At 38.8% G+C, this 19,698-nt stretch overlaps 1 protein-coding gene across 3 annotated transcripts in view; it reads left to right on the forward strand.

Annotated features, from left to right (window-relative positions):
- TRIT1 (tRNA isopentenyltransferase 1) overlaps positions 1-19,698 on the forward strand; it is a 56,220-nt gene that overhangs the window by 18,292 nt on the left and 18,230 nt on the right. For all 3 annotated transcript variants that reach the window (XR_016387699.1, XM_022575359.3, XM_089895456.1), the window contains exons 2-8: positions 7,245-7,385; positions 11,662-11,760; positions 12,470-12,615; positions 15,341-15,483; positions 17,498-17,609; positions 17,968-18,080; positions 18,334-18,411. Coding sequence is in view for 2 of the 3 variants with exons in the window: in XM_022575359.3 (XP_022431067.1) it covers positions 7,245-7,385; positions 11,662-11,760; positions 12,470-12,615; positions 15,341-15,483; positions 17,498-17,609; positions 17,968-18,080; positions 18,334-18,411 (832 nt within the window). In the remaining variant the exon portion in view is untranslated. The remainder of the gene's footprint in view (positions 1-7,244; positions 7,386-11,661; positions 11,761-12,469; positions 12,616-15,340; positions 15,484-17,497; positions 17,610-17,967; positions 18,081-18,333; positions 18,412-19,698) is intronic.

Below are 19,698 nucleotides of genomic sequence, written 5' to 3' on the forward strand. Positions count from 1 at the left end.
TGCCATTTGAAGTCCCATAAGAATGATTTATTTATTTATTTTGAATTTTATTTTATTTATTTATTTGGCTGTGTTGGGTCTTAGTTGCGGCACGCGGGATCTTCATTGCGGCATGCAGGATCTTTCGTTGCGACACATGGGCTTCTCTCTAGTTGTGGCTCTGGCTCAGTAGTTGCAGCGCATGGGCTTAGTTGCCTCGTGGCGTGTGGGATCGTAGTTCCCTGACCAGGAATCGAACCCGCATCCCCTGCATTGGAATGAGGATTCTTAACCACTGGACTACCAGAGAAGTCCCCAAAGGAGAATGATTTATGAAGGAGAGCTCAGGAGTATCAGATTGTTGTATTTCCATTACACGTTTTGAGAGCTTAGCAGAAGAATGTTATACTTGACAGTCAGGATTTGTTAGTGATCTCAGTGAGGGAGATATCTATGGAGCAGTGGTGGGCAGCCAGCAGAGAAGGTGGATGGATAGTTATATTGATGCATAATCCAAGATTGTGGTTTTCAAGGCAGGTGTAATCCCTAGAGGCAAGAAAGGGATTGAAGGGCTTCAGCATCTAATTTGGATTAGGAAGTAAATGAAGTCAAAAGGGGGAAGATAACTTGAGAGGATGGAACCAAACTAGTGGGGGGTAGCTTTTCCTTTTGCTTGTAGACAGCTGTGTTGGTGCATCATAGCCAGCCAGCACTTGGACAGAGCTCCAGGATCTGCCCAGTGTCTCAGCTGGTTAGCACACTCATTAGGGCCATCCTACAGCATGCCAACCCCAAAGGGTTGGAGCTTCAAGGAGTGGGACCTTTGGCTGTACAGATTTTGGGGGTGTTTCTCCGAGGTGAAATTTCTTTGGATCAGGGTTTCTCAACTTTGAGACTCTTGACATTTGGGGCTGGATAATTCTTTGTTGTGGGGGCAGGGGGTTGTCTTGTGTATCGTAGGATGTTTAGCAGCATCCCTGGCCTCTACCCACTAGATGCCAGTAGCATCCCCACCCCCAAATTGTGACAACAAAAATGTTTCTAGGCGTTGCCAAGCATCCCCTGATGGACTAATTCACTTCCGGCTTACAAACAACCACAGCTCTAGATTCTGCTGGTTTTCCTCTAGGTCTCTGTTGTAGATTTCCCTCACCTTCATTAGCTCCTCTGGGCACTTGAGCTCTGTTGGTTTGGAGAGTTTGGGTTATTTCGGCCTTGTAGCCTTTTTTCAGAATTTTTTCAGTCTGAAAATAAACTCTCAATAGAGGTGAGACAAAGAGGCATTATTTCCCTATAGTACCCAGTTAAATACCTAGAACATTAAATGTTTAATGATCATGATATTTAGAGAAGATTGTAAGTCAATCTTTAATCTCTCTCTTATAAACTTTATATCACTTATCTCCTTATAGTATATTTGTGTCTCTAGCTAGCTGGACTCCTTGAGGACAAGGACCCTTTCTAAGTCTTTGCACTCCTAATGTCTTGCAGAGTACCTGGCACACAGTAGACTCTCAGTAAATGTTTGCTGAGATAAGCCAGTTTTGTTGATAATTGGCTAAGTAGGTTAAACCTGCAATTTCTCAGCGTATTTCAGTTATCAAGTCTTACAAAGAGGCCAGAGTTCCCTTAGTATTGTCGAAATCTGATTTGTGCAGAGAAGCATTTTATCTAGTCATTTCTATGTACACAGATCACAGGTGTCCTCTGGGAGAATGGGAAATGGAACAGAGTGAAGTGCTGCCTTTAAAAGATAACACAGATCCTTTTAGTTTTTCTAGCACCTAGAGCTGACTATGCTATAGGTAGAGTCACACTGAAACTATAATTAAAGATGGAAAATAGACAAAATGTCAGGCAGTCAGCTACAAACCTGTTCTCGTGGAATGATGCTTTCTAGACAGGTAATAAAATTATAAGCCCAATTGTGGCATTTACAATAAGAATATGGACCAAATGTGACATTTATAAAGCTGATTGGTTTCTAGGTTTGTTTAGATATTTATCCTTAATGCAAATATATAAAATATTGCCCTGTTTTTGCTTTTTGGCCTAGCAGTATGATTTTTTTTAGCAGTATGATTTTAATTGATAAATAATGTGCACCATAAAACACATAATTCATAACTGCACAGTTCAATAAATTATCAAAAAGTGAAAATACCTGTGTAACCACAACTCAGTTCAAGAAATAGAGCACTACCAGCCCTCTCGATAATTTTGAAAAATACCGTATGATTCAGCAATTCTACTTCTGGGTATATATTCAAAAGAATTGAAAAATTCAACAAATCTTTGACATTTTTATTTTATTTTGCTAATTTTCACTGGTTTCTCATTGTATCTAAAACCTATCATCAAGTCTTTTTAAAGTTATGGAAAAATATACATAATATATAAAACTTACCATTTTACCAACCATTTCAGTGGCATTATTTAAGCACATTCAGGTTGTTCTGCAACCATTATCATTCTCCATCTCCAGAACTTTTTTCCTCTTCCCAGACTGAAATTCTGTACCCATTATACACTAAGTTACCATTCCTCTCTGCCCCAGCCCCTGGCAACCACCACTCTACTTTCTGTTTCAAAATTTGACTATTCTGTGTGTGTCATATAAGTGGAATCATAATATTTGTCCTTTTGTGACTGGCTTACTTCACTTAGCATAATGTCTTTGGGGTTCATCCATGTCATAGCAAGTTCATCCATGACAGAATTTCCTTGCTTTTTAAGGCTGAATAATCTTCCATTGTAAGTATAGAACACATTTGTTTATCCATTTATCTCTGATGGACACTTGGGTTGCTTCTACCTTTTGGCTGTTGTGAAAAATGCTGCTATAAACATGGGTGTATATATATATCTGTTCAACTCCCAGCTTTCAGTTCTCTTGAGTACATACCGAGAAGCGGAATTGCTGAATCATTTGGTAATTCTACTTTTCATTTTTTGAGGAACCGTCGTACTGTTTTCCATAGCTGCATCATTTTACATTCCCACCAACAGTGCACAGGAATTCCAATTTCTCTACATCCTCACCAACATCTGTTATTTTCTTTTTTGTTTTGTTTTTTTAATAATAGCCATCCTAATGGGTGTGAAGTGCTTCCAAGAATTTTTAGACTCCTTTTGTTATGGAAATTTCCCAATATATAAAAAAATAGAGCAAATAGTAGTTGAACTCCCATATATCTGTCACCTAGCCTCAATAATTATGAACACTTGTCTAATCTTGTTCCAATTATAATCTGTCCTTCCTCCCCCACTATTGGAACGCAGACCCCAGTCATCATAAACTTAAAACGAATTAATTTTTAAATCGAAGTATAGTTGATTTATAATATATAAACTTTCTTTTTTTTCTGTTAAAGCAAAATAAAGCATAAAACAGTGTTATAATATAAGTAGTGTATTGTGAATTTTACTGGCATCACAGCTGTGTATTTGATTCAGTGATCCATACCTCTTGTGTCGTTATTAACAAATATTTTCTTAGCATCATTCTTGCTCTTGTACAGTGCAGGTATAGATATACTTTACATATGCCTTCATCTACCCTTGCCTTCTTGCTTGTTAACAATTTATGAGTAAAATTTTAAAATACACAGTTACTATGATCACAAGCTGCCTCGTCATTTGTAAACACAACTATAACAGCATATCAGTACCTGCCAAAAGAAGTCATATTATATTGGAAAAGAGTGAAGCAACATCATTATAGACATAGCCTTGAATTACCTCTAATATTTTTTTAATTGAGGTATAAATGTTGACATACAACATTATATTAGTTTCAGGTGTACAAAAAAATGATTTGACATCTGTATATATTGTGAAATGATCACCATGATAAGTATAGTTAACATCCATCACCACTCATAGTTACAGAATTATTTTTTCCTTGGGATGAAATTTCAGATTTACTCTTAGCAACTTTCAAATATGCAATAGCGGTATTATTAACCATGCTGTACATTGTAGCCTTGTGACTTATTTATTTTATAACTGGAAGTTTGTGCTTTCTGACTGCCTTCATCTGTTTTGCCCACCCCATGTCCCCACCTCTGGCAACCACTAATCCTTTACCTATGCAGTTCCTATTTCTTTTTTCTTTCTTAAAATTTATTTTTTTAAAGATTTTTTTGATGTGGACCATTTTTAAAGTCTTTATTGAATTTGTTACAATATAGCTTCTGTTTTACGTTTTGGTTTTCTGGCCTTGAGGCATGTGGGATCTTAGCTCCCCGACCAGGGATCAAACCCACTCCCCCTGCATTGGAAGGTGAAGTCTTAACCACTGGACTGCCAGGGAAGTCCCCTGATTTCTTTTTTTTAAAAAGACATCATATACTTTCATTTGTATGTACTTCAAAATACTGTATACCTCAAAGTTAAGGACTCTTTTTTTAACATAACCATAAAAGCATATTATACCTAAAAGTTAACAATAATTCTTTTATCATCAGATACCTAGTTTGTATCACCTATATCTTTATGCTCAGTTTCTTTTAATCTGATGGTACAGGAAACAAAGGGTTAACAGGTCACTCAGAGATGACAGTTTACATTGTTAACCAAGATTCAGTTACAAGTTTTAGTTTGTTCACTCTACCAGCAAGAACTCTGTTTTTTTTAAACCATTAATGCTCTTCTTCCTGATATTCATTGACATTTGTATATATACCATAAACAGTACATTAGGCTACTTCCTTCAGCAAATAAGGTGAGCTTAGTTCTAGGGTTACCTTCTGTTTGATTTATTATTATTCTTTTAATAAATTTATTTACTTATTTTTGGCTGTGTTGGGTCTTCGTTGCTGCGAGCAGAGGGCTACTCTGTTGCGGTGCTCGGGCTTCTCATTGTGGTGGCTTCTCTTCGTTGCAGAGCATGGGCTCTAGGTGCGCGGGCTTCAGTAGTTGTGGCATGTGGGCGCAGTAGTTGTGGCTCACGGACTCTAGAGCGCAGGCTCCGTAGTTGTGGCACACGGCCTTAGTTGCTCCGCGGCATGTGGGATCTTCCTGGACCAGGGCTCGAAGCCATGTCCCCTGCATTGACAGGCAGATTCTTAACCACTGCGCCACCAGGGAAGTCCCCCTCTGTTTGATTTATGTTTATGTGTTTATCTGTTAAAACTAGCCATTTTAAGGGGCTCTAGAAAATACACCTAAAGGCAGAACACAGGATGAAAATATATCTTCAAATTTATCTACATATCTGATAGAATGTGCTGGTAGAGATGTTTACATTTTGGCTTTTTTGGAGGTGGGGGCTGGTAATTATACATTTGCAACTATACATTTTCTTAACGTTTATCTCAGTGTTAAAAATGAGAATCTATTTACAGAGGTCAGAAGTCCTCTTGGCAAAATCAAGTTGTTGCTTGATTCTTTAACATTGGATCATTTGGAATCTAAGCTTCAATAGAGCCAACTGAAGGCTGTGGGAAAAGAAGGAGAGGCACACACAATTATTAATTCTTTTTCCCTCCTTTAGTTTTCTTAATTTGCACAGAAGACCACAGTATACAGTATACCCTACTGTATACTGTGGTCTAATGTTTGAAGGAAGTCTTGTTCAAGATACAGGGAAAAGAACACCCTATGATTTAAGATTCCATCAGTGTTCAGGTGTAAGAATGCAGTTCTCTTGTCAGGCACAGATAAATGAGTTAGTTAAAGGCAAAGCTAGTTCTTTCTCTATGGCTCTATTTATATATTTTCTGTGTGTTGTTTTCTTTTGTTTTTTGGTTTTGTTTTTTTTTTAAGAGGGCTGTTTTGTTGATTTATTTATTTCAAAGAAAGTTGTACTATAAGGTTTCTTTTGTTTCTTTTTAAAAAATTTTTATTGCAGTATAGATTTACAATGTGTTTCAGGTGTACAGCAAACTGAATCAGTTATACATATACATATATCCACCTTCTTTTTAGATTCTTGTGTGCTGTCTTACTAATTAACAATTTTCTTTTTGCTTGAAGATAGCTTATATCCTTGTTGAGTAAGTAACCTCAGTAGCTAGGAGCACAGAGACCTCAGAGTGATAGTGACACTAAAATTATTTCCCATTCTTCTTGTGTTGTTGTGATAGTATTGATGGTAGTAATATGGGTAGTAATATAGTGACCCTTATATAGTATTTACCATCTGCCAGGCAAAAACTAAGTTCTTTACATGTATTAACTTACACAACAACCATATGAGATAGATATTATTATCCTCATTTTACTGATGAGGTATTAAGGCACGCAGAGGTTAGTAACTGACTACTCCAAGTACAAATAACTAGTAAGTGGCAGAGCTAGGAATTGATCTGAGGCAGCCTGGCACCAGGGTCCTTCCTCCTAACCATTATACTGTACTGTACTTATTTGACACCCATATAAATAAAGGGAAATGTGAGATAAAAATGTTCTTAACATCTCTGTGGGCTCTATGGAACTTATTATTTGTTCATTCAGTGCTCCCTGTAGAATCAGTGATTACAGAGAGAACATTTAATCTCAAAGCATTCATCCCTATTTTCAAACTAGTATTTTCAGATCTGTTCTCCATCTGAGACCTTGCATTTAGAAGAAGTACACTTGAACTTTTTAGTTTAATTGGCAGATCAAGAGCTTACAGACAGGATATTGCCTTTGAGTATTTAGACTGTATTTGCTGACCTCCTGAAGCAGTAATTTGGCACACTGTTCTACTACAGTTCAGCAGTATTAGGGGTTCTGACTTCAAAGTGTGTATGTGTGTGTTTTATATATATATCTTTGTAGATAGGCCACTTCTCCACAAATGGAGCCAATCTTTTACAAATTCTAAAAACCTTTCAGAGCATTTAAATCCAAAAAATATCTAAGCATTTGAAGTAGAACTATGAGCAATGCAAAATGTTACCTTTCTGGAGACTTGTGATAAGTAGTAACAACCTGCCCGCTTCTAAATGCTTGAAGTTCAGGCCAAAGAACCTCCAGTTAATCTTGCAGAGTTAGTTCTTATTTGGGCACCGATTTACATATACTTTTTATCTTTAAGTCTGAGTTAATAGCCACTATTTGTTAAGAAAGCCAATGTTCTGTTTTCTTTTGTTTCCTTTGTCTTGGGTTATGTGGATCTGGCTATGCTCTGGTTAGAACACATTTCCTCTGGTGCTTTGGGTCAGTCAAGTGTTTGGGTGTTTGGCTGCAGGGAGGAATAGATCACCATTTCTGCCCATCAAGTGTGCATCTTATGGAGATAGATGACTTTCTCATGCTAATTTTCTTTCCCCTAGGTTTATGAAGGCCTAGACATCATCACCAACAAGGTTTCTGCCCAAGAGCAGAGAATGTGCCAGCACCACATGATCAGCTTTGTGGATCCTCTTGTGACAAATTACACAGTGGTGGACTTCAGGAACAAAGCAACTGCTCTGATATCCTTAGGAAAGACAGCAACTAGGCTTGGTGGCTGCAAGGCAGCCCAAGCCAAGAAAGTTTTCTTCCTAGTGACAATTTCTCCTAAGCAGAGGTACCCAAGATCAATAGTAGCATCCCCATGAGAGCTATTCGGATTGAAAAGATACAGTGTTCTTGCTACTCTGAGTCTTGTCCTTAGACTGCAGCATCAGCATCACTTGGGAGCGTATAGAAGTGCTGAATTTGGGCCTCATTCTAGACCTACCGAATCAGAATCTGCATTTAAATAGAGTCGCAGGTGATTCACATGCATATTAAAATTTGAGAGGTGCTGTTTTAGTGGAGAGAACACTGATTTAGGAGCCAGAAAATCCATGTCCTAGTTTTAGAACTGCCTCGTCTGACCACAAAAATTTAATTGGGTAAAGCGTTTACCCCACTGAGCTTCACTTTCCCACCTTTAAATGGGGATAAGAAATTAATTTATAAATATAATGGAATTATAGTTAGAATTCCAAAGGGATTAGGAAAAAATAGTTCTGGGTAACACCAGGAAATTTTGGAAAAAAGAATAACATAAGGGGTGGGGGGCTGCCCTTATATTTTAATGTCCAAACTGCCTTTAATATCTGGACTGCTACATATTAAAACATATTGAAAATTCATAATAATTATAATAGCATGGAACTTACATAATACTAGACAAATTTATGGCACAGATTAGAAAAGTCAGATACAAATTCAAATGGATGTATATATTTAGCTTACGATCAAGGTGGCATTTCAAAGCAGTGGAGAAAGAATGTAGTAGTTAATAATTATTCCTGGGACAGTTAATTATTTTTGGAAAAAAAATCAGTTCCTTATTATATGGACATAAATTCCAGATGGATTTCAGAGTTAAGTAAATATGTATTTTTTTTAAACGAAACTGAAACAAATGGGATAACATATAATTGAGTAGTTATGTGATTTTAGAGTAGGGAAGGACTTTGTAGATCTAGTCTTTTTTTTTTTTTTAAGGATTTTTAAATTCAGTTTTTCCTTTTTATTGTGTTAAAATATACATAAAACTTACCATCTTAACCATTTATAAGTGTATAGTTCAGTAGTCTTAAATATATTCACATTGTTTTGCAGCCATCACTACCATCTATGCCATAATAGTTTTTTTTTGTTTTTTGGGTTTTTTTGAGGAAAATAGCTAGATTTGGATATGTTAGAATTAAGACTTCGTACTGGCAAGAAAGTATTTCAACCATTTCAATTCCTAGGTATCTACCCTAGAGAAGCCTTGCCACAAGTATACCAGGAGATAGGTGGTAGATCTAATTTTAACATTATTGCTCTTAACAGCAAAAACATATAAATACCCAGATTCCTACTTACAGAAGAATGTATAAAATGTGCTTTGTTCATATAAGTACTTTTTCAGCAGTGAAAATGAATAAGTTGCAGTTACACGCATCAGTCAACGGGGAAGAATCTCAGAAACAACATGAAATGCAGGAGATTATAGAAGGATACATAGATGGTCATACCATTTATTATAAAAGTTAAAAAGCAAGCAAAGTTAACCAATATGTTGTTTAGGGTTTTATATACATCAGTAATAATGTAAAGAAAAGCAAGGGAATGATGAAAAACAAACAATACACAAAACAATTCAAGACAGTGGTTCCCTCAGAGAGGGGCAGTAAGGGGTTGTGATGGGAATTACTACATAGGAAGCTTCAAAAGAATTGATAATGTTCACTTTCTTACATTGGGTTCATGAGTATTTGTTTTATTTTTAGGCTTTATTATTTACATATGCTGCATATGTTCTTTTGTATGTACTGAATATTTTATAATTAAAAATAACCCAGCTCACTAGAAACAAAATTAAAAAACAGACGAGATGCGGCCAAAAAATTTGAAAACAACAACAAAAACAGACTATAAACCAGGGGAAAAATATCTGTATCATTAGTATACTTAATATATGAAGAACTCAAAAAATACTTAAAGAGCATGAGTAGTGATTCACAAAGGAAGAAATATAAATGGTGATAAACATGAAAAAGAGTTTACCATTGCCGTTAATCGAGGCCATGCAAATCAAAATAATGAGATAATATTTTTTTGCCTATCAAGTGGGCAGAGATTAAAACGCAGATAATAATTCTTGCCCTACCTGCTTTATAAGGCACTTGTGTCAGATGAAGTAATGTATATGAAAGCCCTTTGCACATTAAAACATATCACCAGGCTTCCTTGGTGGTGCAGTGGTTGAGAGTCCGCCTGCCGATGCAGGGGACGCGGGTTCGTGCCCTGGTCCGGGAAGATCCCACATGCCGCGGAGCAGCTAGGCCCGTGAGCCATGGCCGCTGGGCCTGCGCGTCCGGAGCCTGTGCTCCGCAACGGGAGAGGCCACAACAGTGAGAGGCCCACGTACCACCAAAAAAAACAAAACAAAACAAAAAAACGTATCACCAAATGAACATTGTTGCTGTAAGACAGGTCAGTTGTTCAGAAAGGACTGATGGAAAGTGGAGAGCTAATTAAAAGAGTTAAAGGGCAGCAGCAACAGGGGATGACTTAATCAGATCACTTAGAGGATTGGAGATTTGTGAATTTAAGTAAGAACCTAGAATCAAGAGTGTCAGAACTGAAAGTACCTTAAGAAGTATTCGATCAACCTTCTTGATTTGACAGGTGAGGGTAGTAGATACTGAGGCCCAGAGAGAAAGGCCTTTGCTTAGGATCACAGTCGTTTCATGGCTTGGGCAAACATGTTAAACCTTTTCCCACCAAATAACTCCTATCCCATCTCCCTCCCTCTTTTCCATCTCTCCCTTCTGGTATCTCACCATTTCCCCTTCCCCTTTTATTTTCCTTGCTTCCTTTCCCTTTGTTAGTCAGATTATATATTTGAAGTTTTATTACAATTACTGTGTAATTGTATGCTTCTTATACTTAATTTATAGGGGGGATATAGAATTTGTTTCTCTTTTTAAAAAACGAATAGACACGTTTCTTCCTTATGCTCCTTGATTAGTAACATCTTTCTCCCCACCCTACCCCAACCTCTTATAGAGGGCTTCTGTCAGAAAAGAGGTCATCTATCTCTGTGCCCACAGACTGGCTGGCAAGGGGAAGAAGTGTGTAAATGAGTCTTTATCTGGGTTGAAAGTCTCTTTATCAGTTATTCTCAGAAGGAAAGCCCTTCTTAAAGCAGATAATTATCTGTTCAACAGAGATTCTAAAGAGAAAAATTCCAAGTAGCAGTGGTGTAAAAACAATAATGACTAAATTGAGTGCTTACTCAGTTGAAAAAAATATTTCAGGCATTGTCTTAGGGATTTTATTTGCACTGTCACGTGTAATGCTCATAAGAACTCATGAGGGGCTTCTGTGGTGATGCAGTGGTTAAGAATCCACCTGCCAATGCAGGCGACACGGGTTCAAGCCCTGGTCTGGGAAGATCCCACATGCCGCGGAGCCGTGCGCCACAGCTACTGAGCCTGCGCTCTAGAGCCCGTGAGCCACAACTACTGAAGCCCATGAGCCTACAGCCCGTGCTCCACAACAAGAGAAGCCACTGCAATGAGAAGCCCGTGCAACACAACGAAGAGTAGCCCCCGATCACCACAACTAGAGAAAGCCCACGCGCAGCAATGGAGACCCAACACAGCCAAAAATAAATAAATTAATTAAATTAATTTTAAAAAAAAACTCATGAGGATTTTACAGGTGAGAAAACTGAAGCTCAGACAAGTTGAATGACTTGTTGAGTGTTGGAGCTGGTAATTGAAATCTGTTTGTCTTCATAGCCTGTGCTTCCCAGTTCATCTGGTAGAGTCTCAAGTGGCTGAAATGTACACTACTACTACAAAATGGTGAAGGCTGAGTCTAAGAACTACGGCTTAGAGAAACCAGCTTGTAATTTGCCTTAGAAGGCAAAGTCACACAGTGGACATCATCTTGGTGGCTTCCTGAGCAGTTGACACTTAATTCTGTGAGAGTCCTTAGGCTTGTGCTTGTTAAGCTAATTTTGAATACTAAGCAAGCTTTGAGTTTTAGCAGCAAGGCCTAGAAAGTTCTCGAATTAGAAGGAATTACCATCATGCATCTGTCTCTGGTTTATGCAAGTCCCTCCAGAACTGATAGGAAATGATTCTGAGAACTCATGAAACAGTGAAGACTAGTATCAAAAATATGACGAATGTGGTTTCTTACTAATACCCTACTTCCAAGTGAGTCAGATTTTCTTCTTGATATTAATATTTTGATGTCTTTCTTAACATTCACATTGAAGATATATTTACCCGAGATAAAATTCCTATTGTCGTGGGAGGAACCAATTATTACATTGAGGCTCTGCTCTGGAAAGTTCTTGTCAATGCTAAGGTATGTTTAGTTCACTCGTAATTCAATGAGGAAATGGGTTCTTCTTTCTTGCCGGCTAATTTTAATGGGAGGAAAGTTGACTTTTGCGTGTTTCTTATACTCAGCAACTGTACTAACTTTCCTACTTAATATTCTGAAGCAAATGCCCCCCTCCATATGTGAAGTGTGCTTCTCCAGGCTGGCCTAAGGACAGGGGCTGTGTGTGGGAAAAATGCTCCTCTGTGGATTAATTAGCATCTCCGTGTAAGTTAACAGTACATTAGTCTGATTCAGCATTTCCTGGCTGAAACAATCTATATGTCAGGGAGATATCTGACACTAACCATTCTTACAGAGGTGCTGTTGCATAGGGTGGGACTTTGCAGACTATAATGTGCTGGAAATTCTGGTCCACTCTTTGGTTATACTTGTTGAGAAGACTAGACTCCTGGATGTGTTAATATAGATGTGTTAGCCTGGGTAGCTTGTACTCCCTGAATACTTCCCTAGACACCTAGTCCTCTTTCCTCTTTGTTTACTGTGGCCTCACAGCACTACCATGGTGTATTGGAATTTTCTGTTTATGATCTGTGTCTCACTATATGGCAAGATCTTCTGATTCATCTCCATTCTGTGTTCCTGAACACTTAGTAAAGTGCCTGGCACATACAGTGTTTCAGTGTTTGTTGAATTTTTGAATTAAATTTACTACTAAACCTTCATTTAATAGCCCTGGGAGATGGGCACTGAGAAAGTGATTGACCAGAAAGTTGAGCTTGAAAAGGAGGATGGCCATGCGCTCCACAAACGCCTAAGCCAGGTGGACCCAGAAATGGCTGCCAAGCTGCACCCACATGACAAGCGCAAAGTGGCCAGGTAAGAAAGCTGGGAGCCAACTGACGCCAAGCCCCTTTAGCGTTAGAGGGCAGTCAGTTGTTAAGTGTGCCTGGGTGAGATAGGTTTGGTAATAGCAGTTAGTGGAGATTGATGTGTTTTAGCTCAGCAGGTTAGGAGGTTAGGAGGCCCAGAGTTATTGCCTCAGTCCAACTCCCTCAATAAATAGTTGCACCCTACTTTGTTGTTGTTACATTTAAAATGCATAATACAATACAGTTTTTCCCTAGGGCCTATGTAATCTTGCTTCATTTTCTATTTGATCTTTGCTTTTATAACAGTTTTCATATACATTTTTTCTGGCATGCAGTCAGCTGACATTGTGATTTAGGTTTCATAATTGATTGTGCAATGCTGAGTTCTGCCCCAGCAGCTTGCCCAGTGGGAGACAGGTTTTATAAACTGTCTTATAGATCAGTTCCCCTTTACACATGGAGACTTTCTTGAAGGGAAGAGAGAGATGACCTTATTAGTTCATTAACCATGTTTTGTTAGGTTGCTTTGAAATTGCAGCCTCGTGTGTTAGGTATACTTTTCTTTCTTCCTTCCTTCCTCCCTCCTTCCTTCCCTCCTTCCCTCTCTCCCTCCCTCCTTCCCTCTCTCCCTCCCTCCGTCCCTCCTTCCCTTCCTTCCGTCCCTCCCTCCCTCCCTCCCTTCCTAAGATTAGATGGTTTATTTTTTCCTCCGTAAATATGCATCTTCATTGGCTCCATATTCTGTTCACTTCTGACTGCATCTTCGTTTTATCAGTCATTTTATCTATTTTTTTCCTTCCAGTTTTATTGAGATATAATTGACATACAGCACTGTGTAAGTTTAAGGTGTACAGCATAATGATTTTCCTTATGTATATCATTAAATTATTACCACAATAAGTTTAGTGTACTTATTACATAGACACAAAATAAAAGAAAAAGATTTTTTCTTGTTATGAGAACTCTCAGGCCTCACTCTTAACTTTCATGTATAGTATACAGCAGTGTTGGTTATATTTATCATGTTGTACATTACATACCTAGTACTTATTTATCTTGTAACTGGGAGTTTGTACCTTTTGATTGCCTTCATCCAGTTCCCCCTTCCCCCACCCCCAGCCTCTGGTAACCACACATCTGATTTCTTTTTCTATGAGTTTGTTTGTTTTGAAGTATAATTGATCTAGAACACTATGTTGAATCCTAGTGCGCAACATAGTGATTTGATATTTCTGTACATTACAAAGTGATCACCACTGAGGTGTACTTTTCTGTAGTGCCGGAAGCGATACCTTATCTGGCAGAGTAGAGGACCTACTATATAGATGGTTATACACATTAGATATTTATAGCAACATTTGGTATTGACAGGGGTTATGAAGTATTACACTCAAATGAGTATTCTAGATCGGTGTTTCTTAATCCTTTTCTATTATCCCCCCTGCCCCTGAAGCCTTTTTAGAAATTTTTTTCCTAATTGTGCTTCCCTCCCTCCCCTCCATGAAATTTTAATACTGAAGAATAAGATTTTGGGAGAGCGCCACACATCATTGTAATATCTAAGGTTTTTTTTTCCTCCCTTGAGGGCAATGTCACCCTGTTGATAATACATATTCTAGATAAATGAAGTTTATACTTTGCAGTATCCAAACACTTTATTTTTAAACATTTAAATAGAAATCTTCCAAAAACTTTTTGGAAAACTCAGGGACACTCTGATGAACATTCATTTTTGTATCGTTTTATGGTAGGAGTCTAGAGCTTGGTTGTTACTGTCTGCTCCTTTTATTAATCAGTTCTTATCGTTTCTCCTTATTTTGCGACTTCTAAACTAGTAATGAGTTGAGAATGTGTTTTCGTAAGAACAGTAGGTTCTAAGCAAGAGCTCTAGAGTCTCTAAAAGAAGATTGGAGGACTTCTTTCATCTTTCTTTTAGTTTGAGGCTGTATTCTAGCCTCCAGATAAGTAAGATATCTATTACATTTTTCCCTCTTAGGTCCTCTCTGAGTGACCAGTGATAGGGAAAGACGAGGGGTCTCTACTCTTGTGTTAGGGTTTCAGGAAGTAGAATTGGATCAGGAAGGGAAAGATCACTTTCAAGCCGATAAGTTGCAATCACCCAGAGTGGTAGAGTATAGATTTGAGAGTTAAATTACCTAGTGCTGCATGACATAATAGATGCTGACAGAGTGGATAGTGGCTTAAGAATAAGTGTGTAGTTCTTTCTTCAGTGATCTTTGTGCTAGTAGAGCACTGAATTAGTCAGAAGCATTTTTCATCAATTTTAGACATATTTAAAAAGAAAGTTGATGAGCTGGATATACAGCATACTTTTGTACTGTGGGAAAGGCATTCCAGCGAGACTAGACTTGTTGGCTTATAGCAAAGTGTCCCAGACAAGCTTTTACTGCTTACCTGAAAGTGAATATGTCCTGTTCTCTTTGTGTAGTAGAAACCTGTTGTTTCTGAACCTGTTTAACTGATTTCAGAAAATTTTATATATGTTTAGAATAGTTTTATTTCTTTCTTTACCTAAAGTTTTCTTTAGAACCCTTTTCTGAGTAGCTATAGGTTTGCAGTAACCCCAGACCTTCATGTGTTCAGGGGCTTATGCAGTGAAAATGACAGTGAGGTATTCTATAATAAATAGCCTCTCCCCTGTTTCACTTGAGAATTAATATTTCCTAATGGTTGTTGTGGGTGTGCCCACCCTCCCCTTTCAAATGACTTAGGAGCTTGCAAGTATTTGAAGAAACAGGAATCTCTCATAGTGAATTTCTTCATCGTCAACATGCAGAGGAAGGTGGTGGTCCCCTTGGAGGCCCTCTGAAGTTCCCTAACCTGTGCATCCTCTGGCTTCATGCTGAACAGACAGGTAAAAGTCCTTTGGTGTCCTAGAGTTAATCTGAGACAGCGCTTATAGTAATACATTACTGTATATAAAATCTTTAGAGTAAATCAACTATACTTCAATAAAAAGTTGTTTTGAAAAAAATGCTTTAGAACTATGAGTGGCTCATAATAAGCACTAAACAGGTGTTAGCTATTCATTTTATTATCATGATCATTATTCATTGACTTAGTAAGACACAGTGCCATTATCTTTCTGGAAAGCAGGTAAAGGTAGCCCTGGCATTAGTATAGCATGAGATGAGTATAAGATTGGTATAGGGCTTCCCTGGTGGCGCAGTGGTTAAGAGTCCGCCTGCCGATGCAGGGGACACGGGTTCGTGCCCCGGTCCGGGAAGATCCCACGTGCCGCGGAGCGGCTGAGCCCGTGAGCCATGGCTGCTGAGCCTGTACGTCCGGAGCCTGTGCTCCGCAACGGGAGAGGCCACAACAGTGAGAGGCCCGCGTACCGGAAAAAAAAAAAAAAAGATTAGTATAAGCTGAGGATGAGATAAGATGGGATGGGAAAGAGACTGCCATCCAGAGAAAATCCAAAGGAGAAAGAGAAGGAAGTCTCCTGTGGAAGGAGGTCTGACTCTCTGGATTGGCTAAAGGCCTGGATCACTGACTATTTTGGAATCAGTAGGCCTGAGAAGTGGGAATGATGGTTAGCTAGCTAACTGATAGTATTTCTTTTTGGTTTTTTGCTAATGCCCTGTGATAATAGTAACTTCTTTATGCAACAAATATAACAGCAAGCATTCAATGAAGTGCCAAGTGTTCTACATAGTACTTGGATTTCAGAGATGAATGTAGACAGTACCTGTCCTTAAGGAGCTTCCGGTCTAGTTGGGCAACAAATAACGAGGTAGATACTCTGTTGTGCTAAACGCTGGGCTAGAAGGTGCTGTGGGGCCACAGAGAAGGGATGATGAGCATTTTCTGGGGACCAGTTTGTAAAGGTAACTTATGAGCTAGGTCTAGAAAAATGAGATCGTTATGGGAACAGGTGGTATAGTTTAGTGATTAAGAACATGTCTCTGAGCCAGACTGTCTGGATTCAAATTCCTGCTCCATCGTCTCTGGCTATGTGAGTTTTAAGGCAAGTTGGTTTACCTTTCTGTGTCCCAATTTTCTCTTCTATAAAATGGGGATGATAATAATAATACATATCTCATAGCTTCGTTGAGGATTAGATGAATTAATAATACGTGCGAAGTGCTCAGAATGTGCCTGGCACATGGTGAGTCCTCAGTAAATGCAAACTTTCTAGGAAGGTAGAAGAAAAGGTTATTATCATTGTAAGCCAAGAAATAGCAATGGCAGAGATGTAGAAGAGCGTAATTGAAATGGTGGAAATTTGTTAAATTAATCTCAAATTATATTATCTCAAACTTATAAGGTTGTAGAGAAAGGTAATGTTTTAATAATGAACATTTTGTAAATAAAAACGCGTTACAGTGCGGCATCGAACAGTGGCATCTGATTCACAGTAAAGCTGTGTTTGACCACATTGGAATGATTATCACCTCTCACTCTGCTCCTTTGTCTGGCTCAGTAGTTCAGGATGTACTTAGGATGGCTTTGGTTTAAAGTTTTTCATTCCTATTTAAGGTGTCATCTGAGAGTTCTTAAATATGAAATAGCATAAAGTTAGAGTAACACATATAATGGAAAAAAGTAAGAGTAAAACGGGGCTCTCAGCTGCCTCTAAAATACACAATGGATATACATTCCATACAAGAATAAAATATTTGTTCCTAGTAGCTGTAATTGTGTGCTCTTTACATAAGAAGACATGCCTCATTCTGGCTGTTTTTATTGGAATTGCAGAGTTTTAAGTGTGACTAAATATAATTATGAATTATTGTATAATCTTTGGACTCTGAACCTTTTCTTCCATTTGAACAAATTCTCTTCTTTGTGGCAGCCTATGCATTCATCATGTATAGTACACACCTTCGGCAGGCTTGCTGGTTGATGGGTTAATTTGATTCAAGTTCTAGATGAGCGCTTGGATAAGAGGGTGGATAACATGATCGCCGCTGGGCTCTTGGATGAACTAAGAGATTTTCACAGACGCTATAATGAGAAGAAAATTGTGGAAAACAGGTGAGAATTTGGCTATTACTTTCACCTACTCTCCACCCCTTGCTTACGGTCAAAAGACCGTAAACATATAATACTGGCTTTGGATCTATTGTTTGCTACCCTTCATCATTGGAAGGAGGTTTGGTGTACTTGTTACAGTTGCAATTTTCTAATCTCAGACATTCCCAGAAGTTAATTTTCAAGGGCAGTAACCTGGGAGCTGGTGGGGGAAGGTGGAGGAAGGATTTCAGAGAGGTAGTAACTGCTAAGGATCTCAGTTTCCTCATCTATGAGATGAAATGGCTCAGCTAGATCATCTCCAGTGCCCTGCTGGCTTTCAGATTCAGTGGCTCATCTGCTGATGCTCTCCTATTCCCAGCCAGGACTATCAACATGGTATCTTCCAATCAATTGGCTTCAAGGAATTTCACGAGTACCTGATCACTGAGGGAAAATGCACACCAGAGACTAGAAACCAGCTCCTAAAGAAAGGTGTGAATTCTCCATCTAACCTAGCCTTGGACATCCTTGGGTGACAGAGTGTCCTGCTGCTATGGCCTGAGAAGGAGCTGAGGCTAAAAGAGACCCAAACGGCCTTCAGCTCAGAATTGAGATTTTCACCTACCAAGTATCCACCAGTGAGCTGACGTGGCTAGTTTTCTCTAATGCTGGGCTGGATGGGCCTTCCTTTCAGCAGAGTGAGAAGTGGTTAGATAGAGGTTCTTATATCTACCTTGTCTTTCAGGTATTGAGGCTCTGAAACAAGTGACTAAGAGATATGCCCGGAAGCAAAACCGATGGATTAAAAACCGTTTTTTGAGCAGTAAGTGTCCTTGTTTTTCCTTATGCCTTGGGTCTGCTTTCAGTGGAACATAGATGTTCTCAGCTCACCCAGAAAGTGAACTTTAGTTTCTGGATCTGTTCTAAGATTTGGGACCTGACCTGGGAGGTTTTGCATAAGTGATTGTCCAGGGGTGTTTTCTTGTGATGCCTCAGAAAACAGTTCTTCCCCAGGAAGAATCTGCCTTAAGCCTTGAGCACATGAGTGCTGGCTGCAGACAGGGAAGAACAAAATAGCAATATCTTCTTAGCGGAGTTGGTGCTCAGGGTTGTTTTTAGCTTCAGATTTTGTACCTGAAGAACAGTCAGATTTCCGTAGGGAGGCTTTCCTAATTAAAATGGTTTGGGGGCCAGATAAGTAGTATAAAAAGACAAAACTTTCACCAATTCTCCCAGCATCGCTTCTGTGTTCAGATACGTAGTGCTTCAGGCTGCTGCAACTCTTTAACTTCAGTTGAACAGCACTTTTAAGGAAAAGGGAACGAAATTCTCATTCATTGGACCCTGTACTGCATCCTTAGCACTAAATTTGGTGTCATACATATGTTACTGAGCCTTCAAGGTGGGTGGTATTCTTTTCTTTTTGCAGATAAGTAAATAGAGGCTTAGAGAAGTTAAATAACTTGCCAAAATTTCCCTAGCTAATAAGCAGTAGAGTACTGAATGCGGGCCAGACTCTGAAGTCCACGCTCAGCTTTACACCATGCTTCTTATTTCCTTTAGTTATAACTTTAGCTGGACAGCATTAGTATTGGGTCTCGGGTAAGAAATTGTGTGGTTATGAGCTAAAAGGAGATTAATTTAAAGGAGATTAAGCATAAGTGAAACCCTAGTTTTATCTTTTGGGCCCTTTTTTTAATATGCTCTTGAATCATCCCTGTTTACCTTTTGCCATTGGATTTCTGCTTTCAGTTACAGATACGCACAGCTGAGGTCTCGCCCTCCTCTCAGTGCCTCTGAACAGAAACACCTTGGGCCATGTTGTTGACCCTTGGATCTCTCTCTCGGTTCTCACCCTCTGCTAGAGCTCTCCACTGTAGTTCTCACGCCAAGGGGCTTTTTACACTTTCTTCTACTTACCTTGCTTTCTCTGCATGTCCTTTTAGATAGAAGTCTTTGTGTCAGCTGAAACAAAGTTCCCTACTACAAATTTCTAATGCAGCTTCTCTTCTCCGCAGGGCTAACAATTAGTCTGTAACAAAAGATGGGTTTTTGGGATAATGATTTGGAACTTCTTCCTGTGGTAAAGCCACAATAACTCGCCCATCTC

Source organism: Delphinapterus leucas, chromosome 1 (genome assembly GCF_059928025.1).
Source record: "Delphinapterus leucas isolate spDelLeu-1000000601 "Yukka" chromosome 1, BTC_Dleu_Yukka2, whole genome shotgun sequence".
NCBI classification, from domain to species: Eukaryota; Metazoa; Chordata; class Mammalia; order Artiodactyla; family Monodontidae; genus Delphinapterus; species Delphinapterus leucas.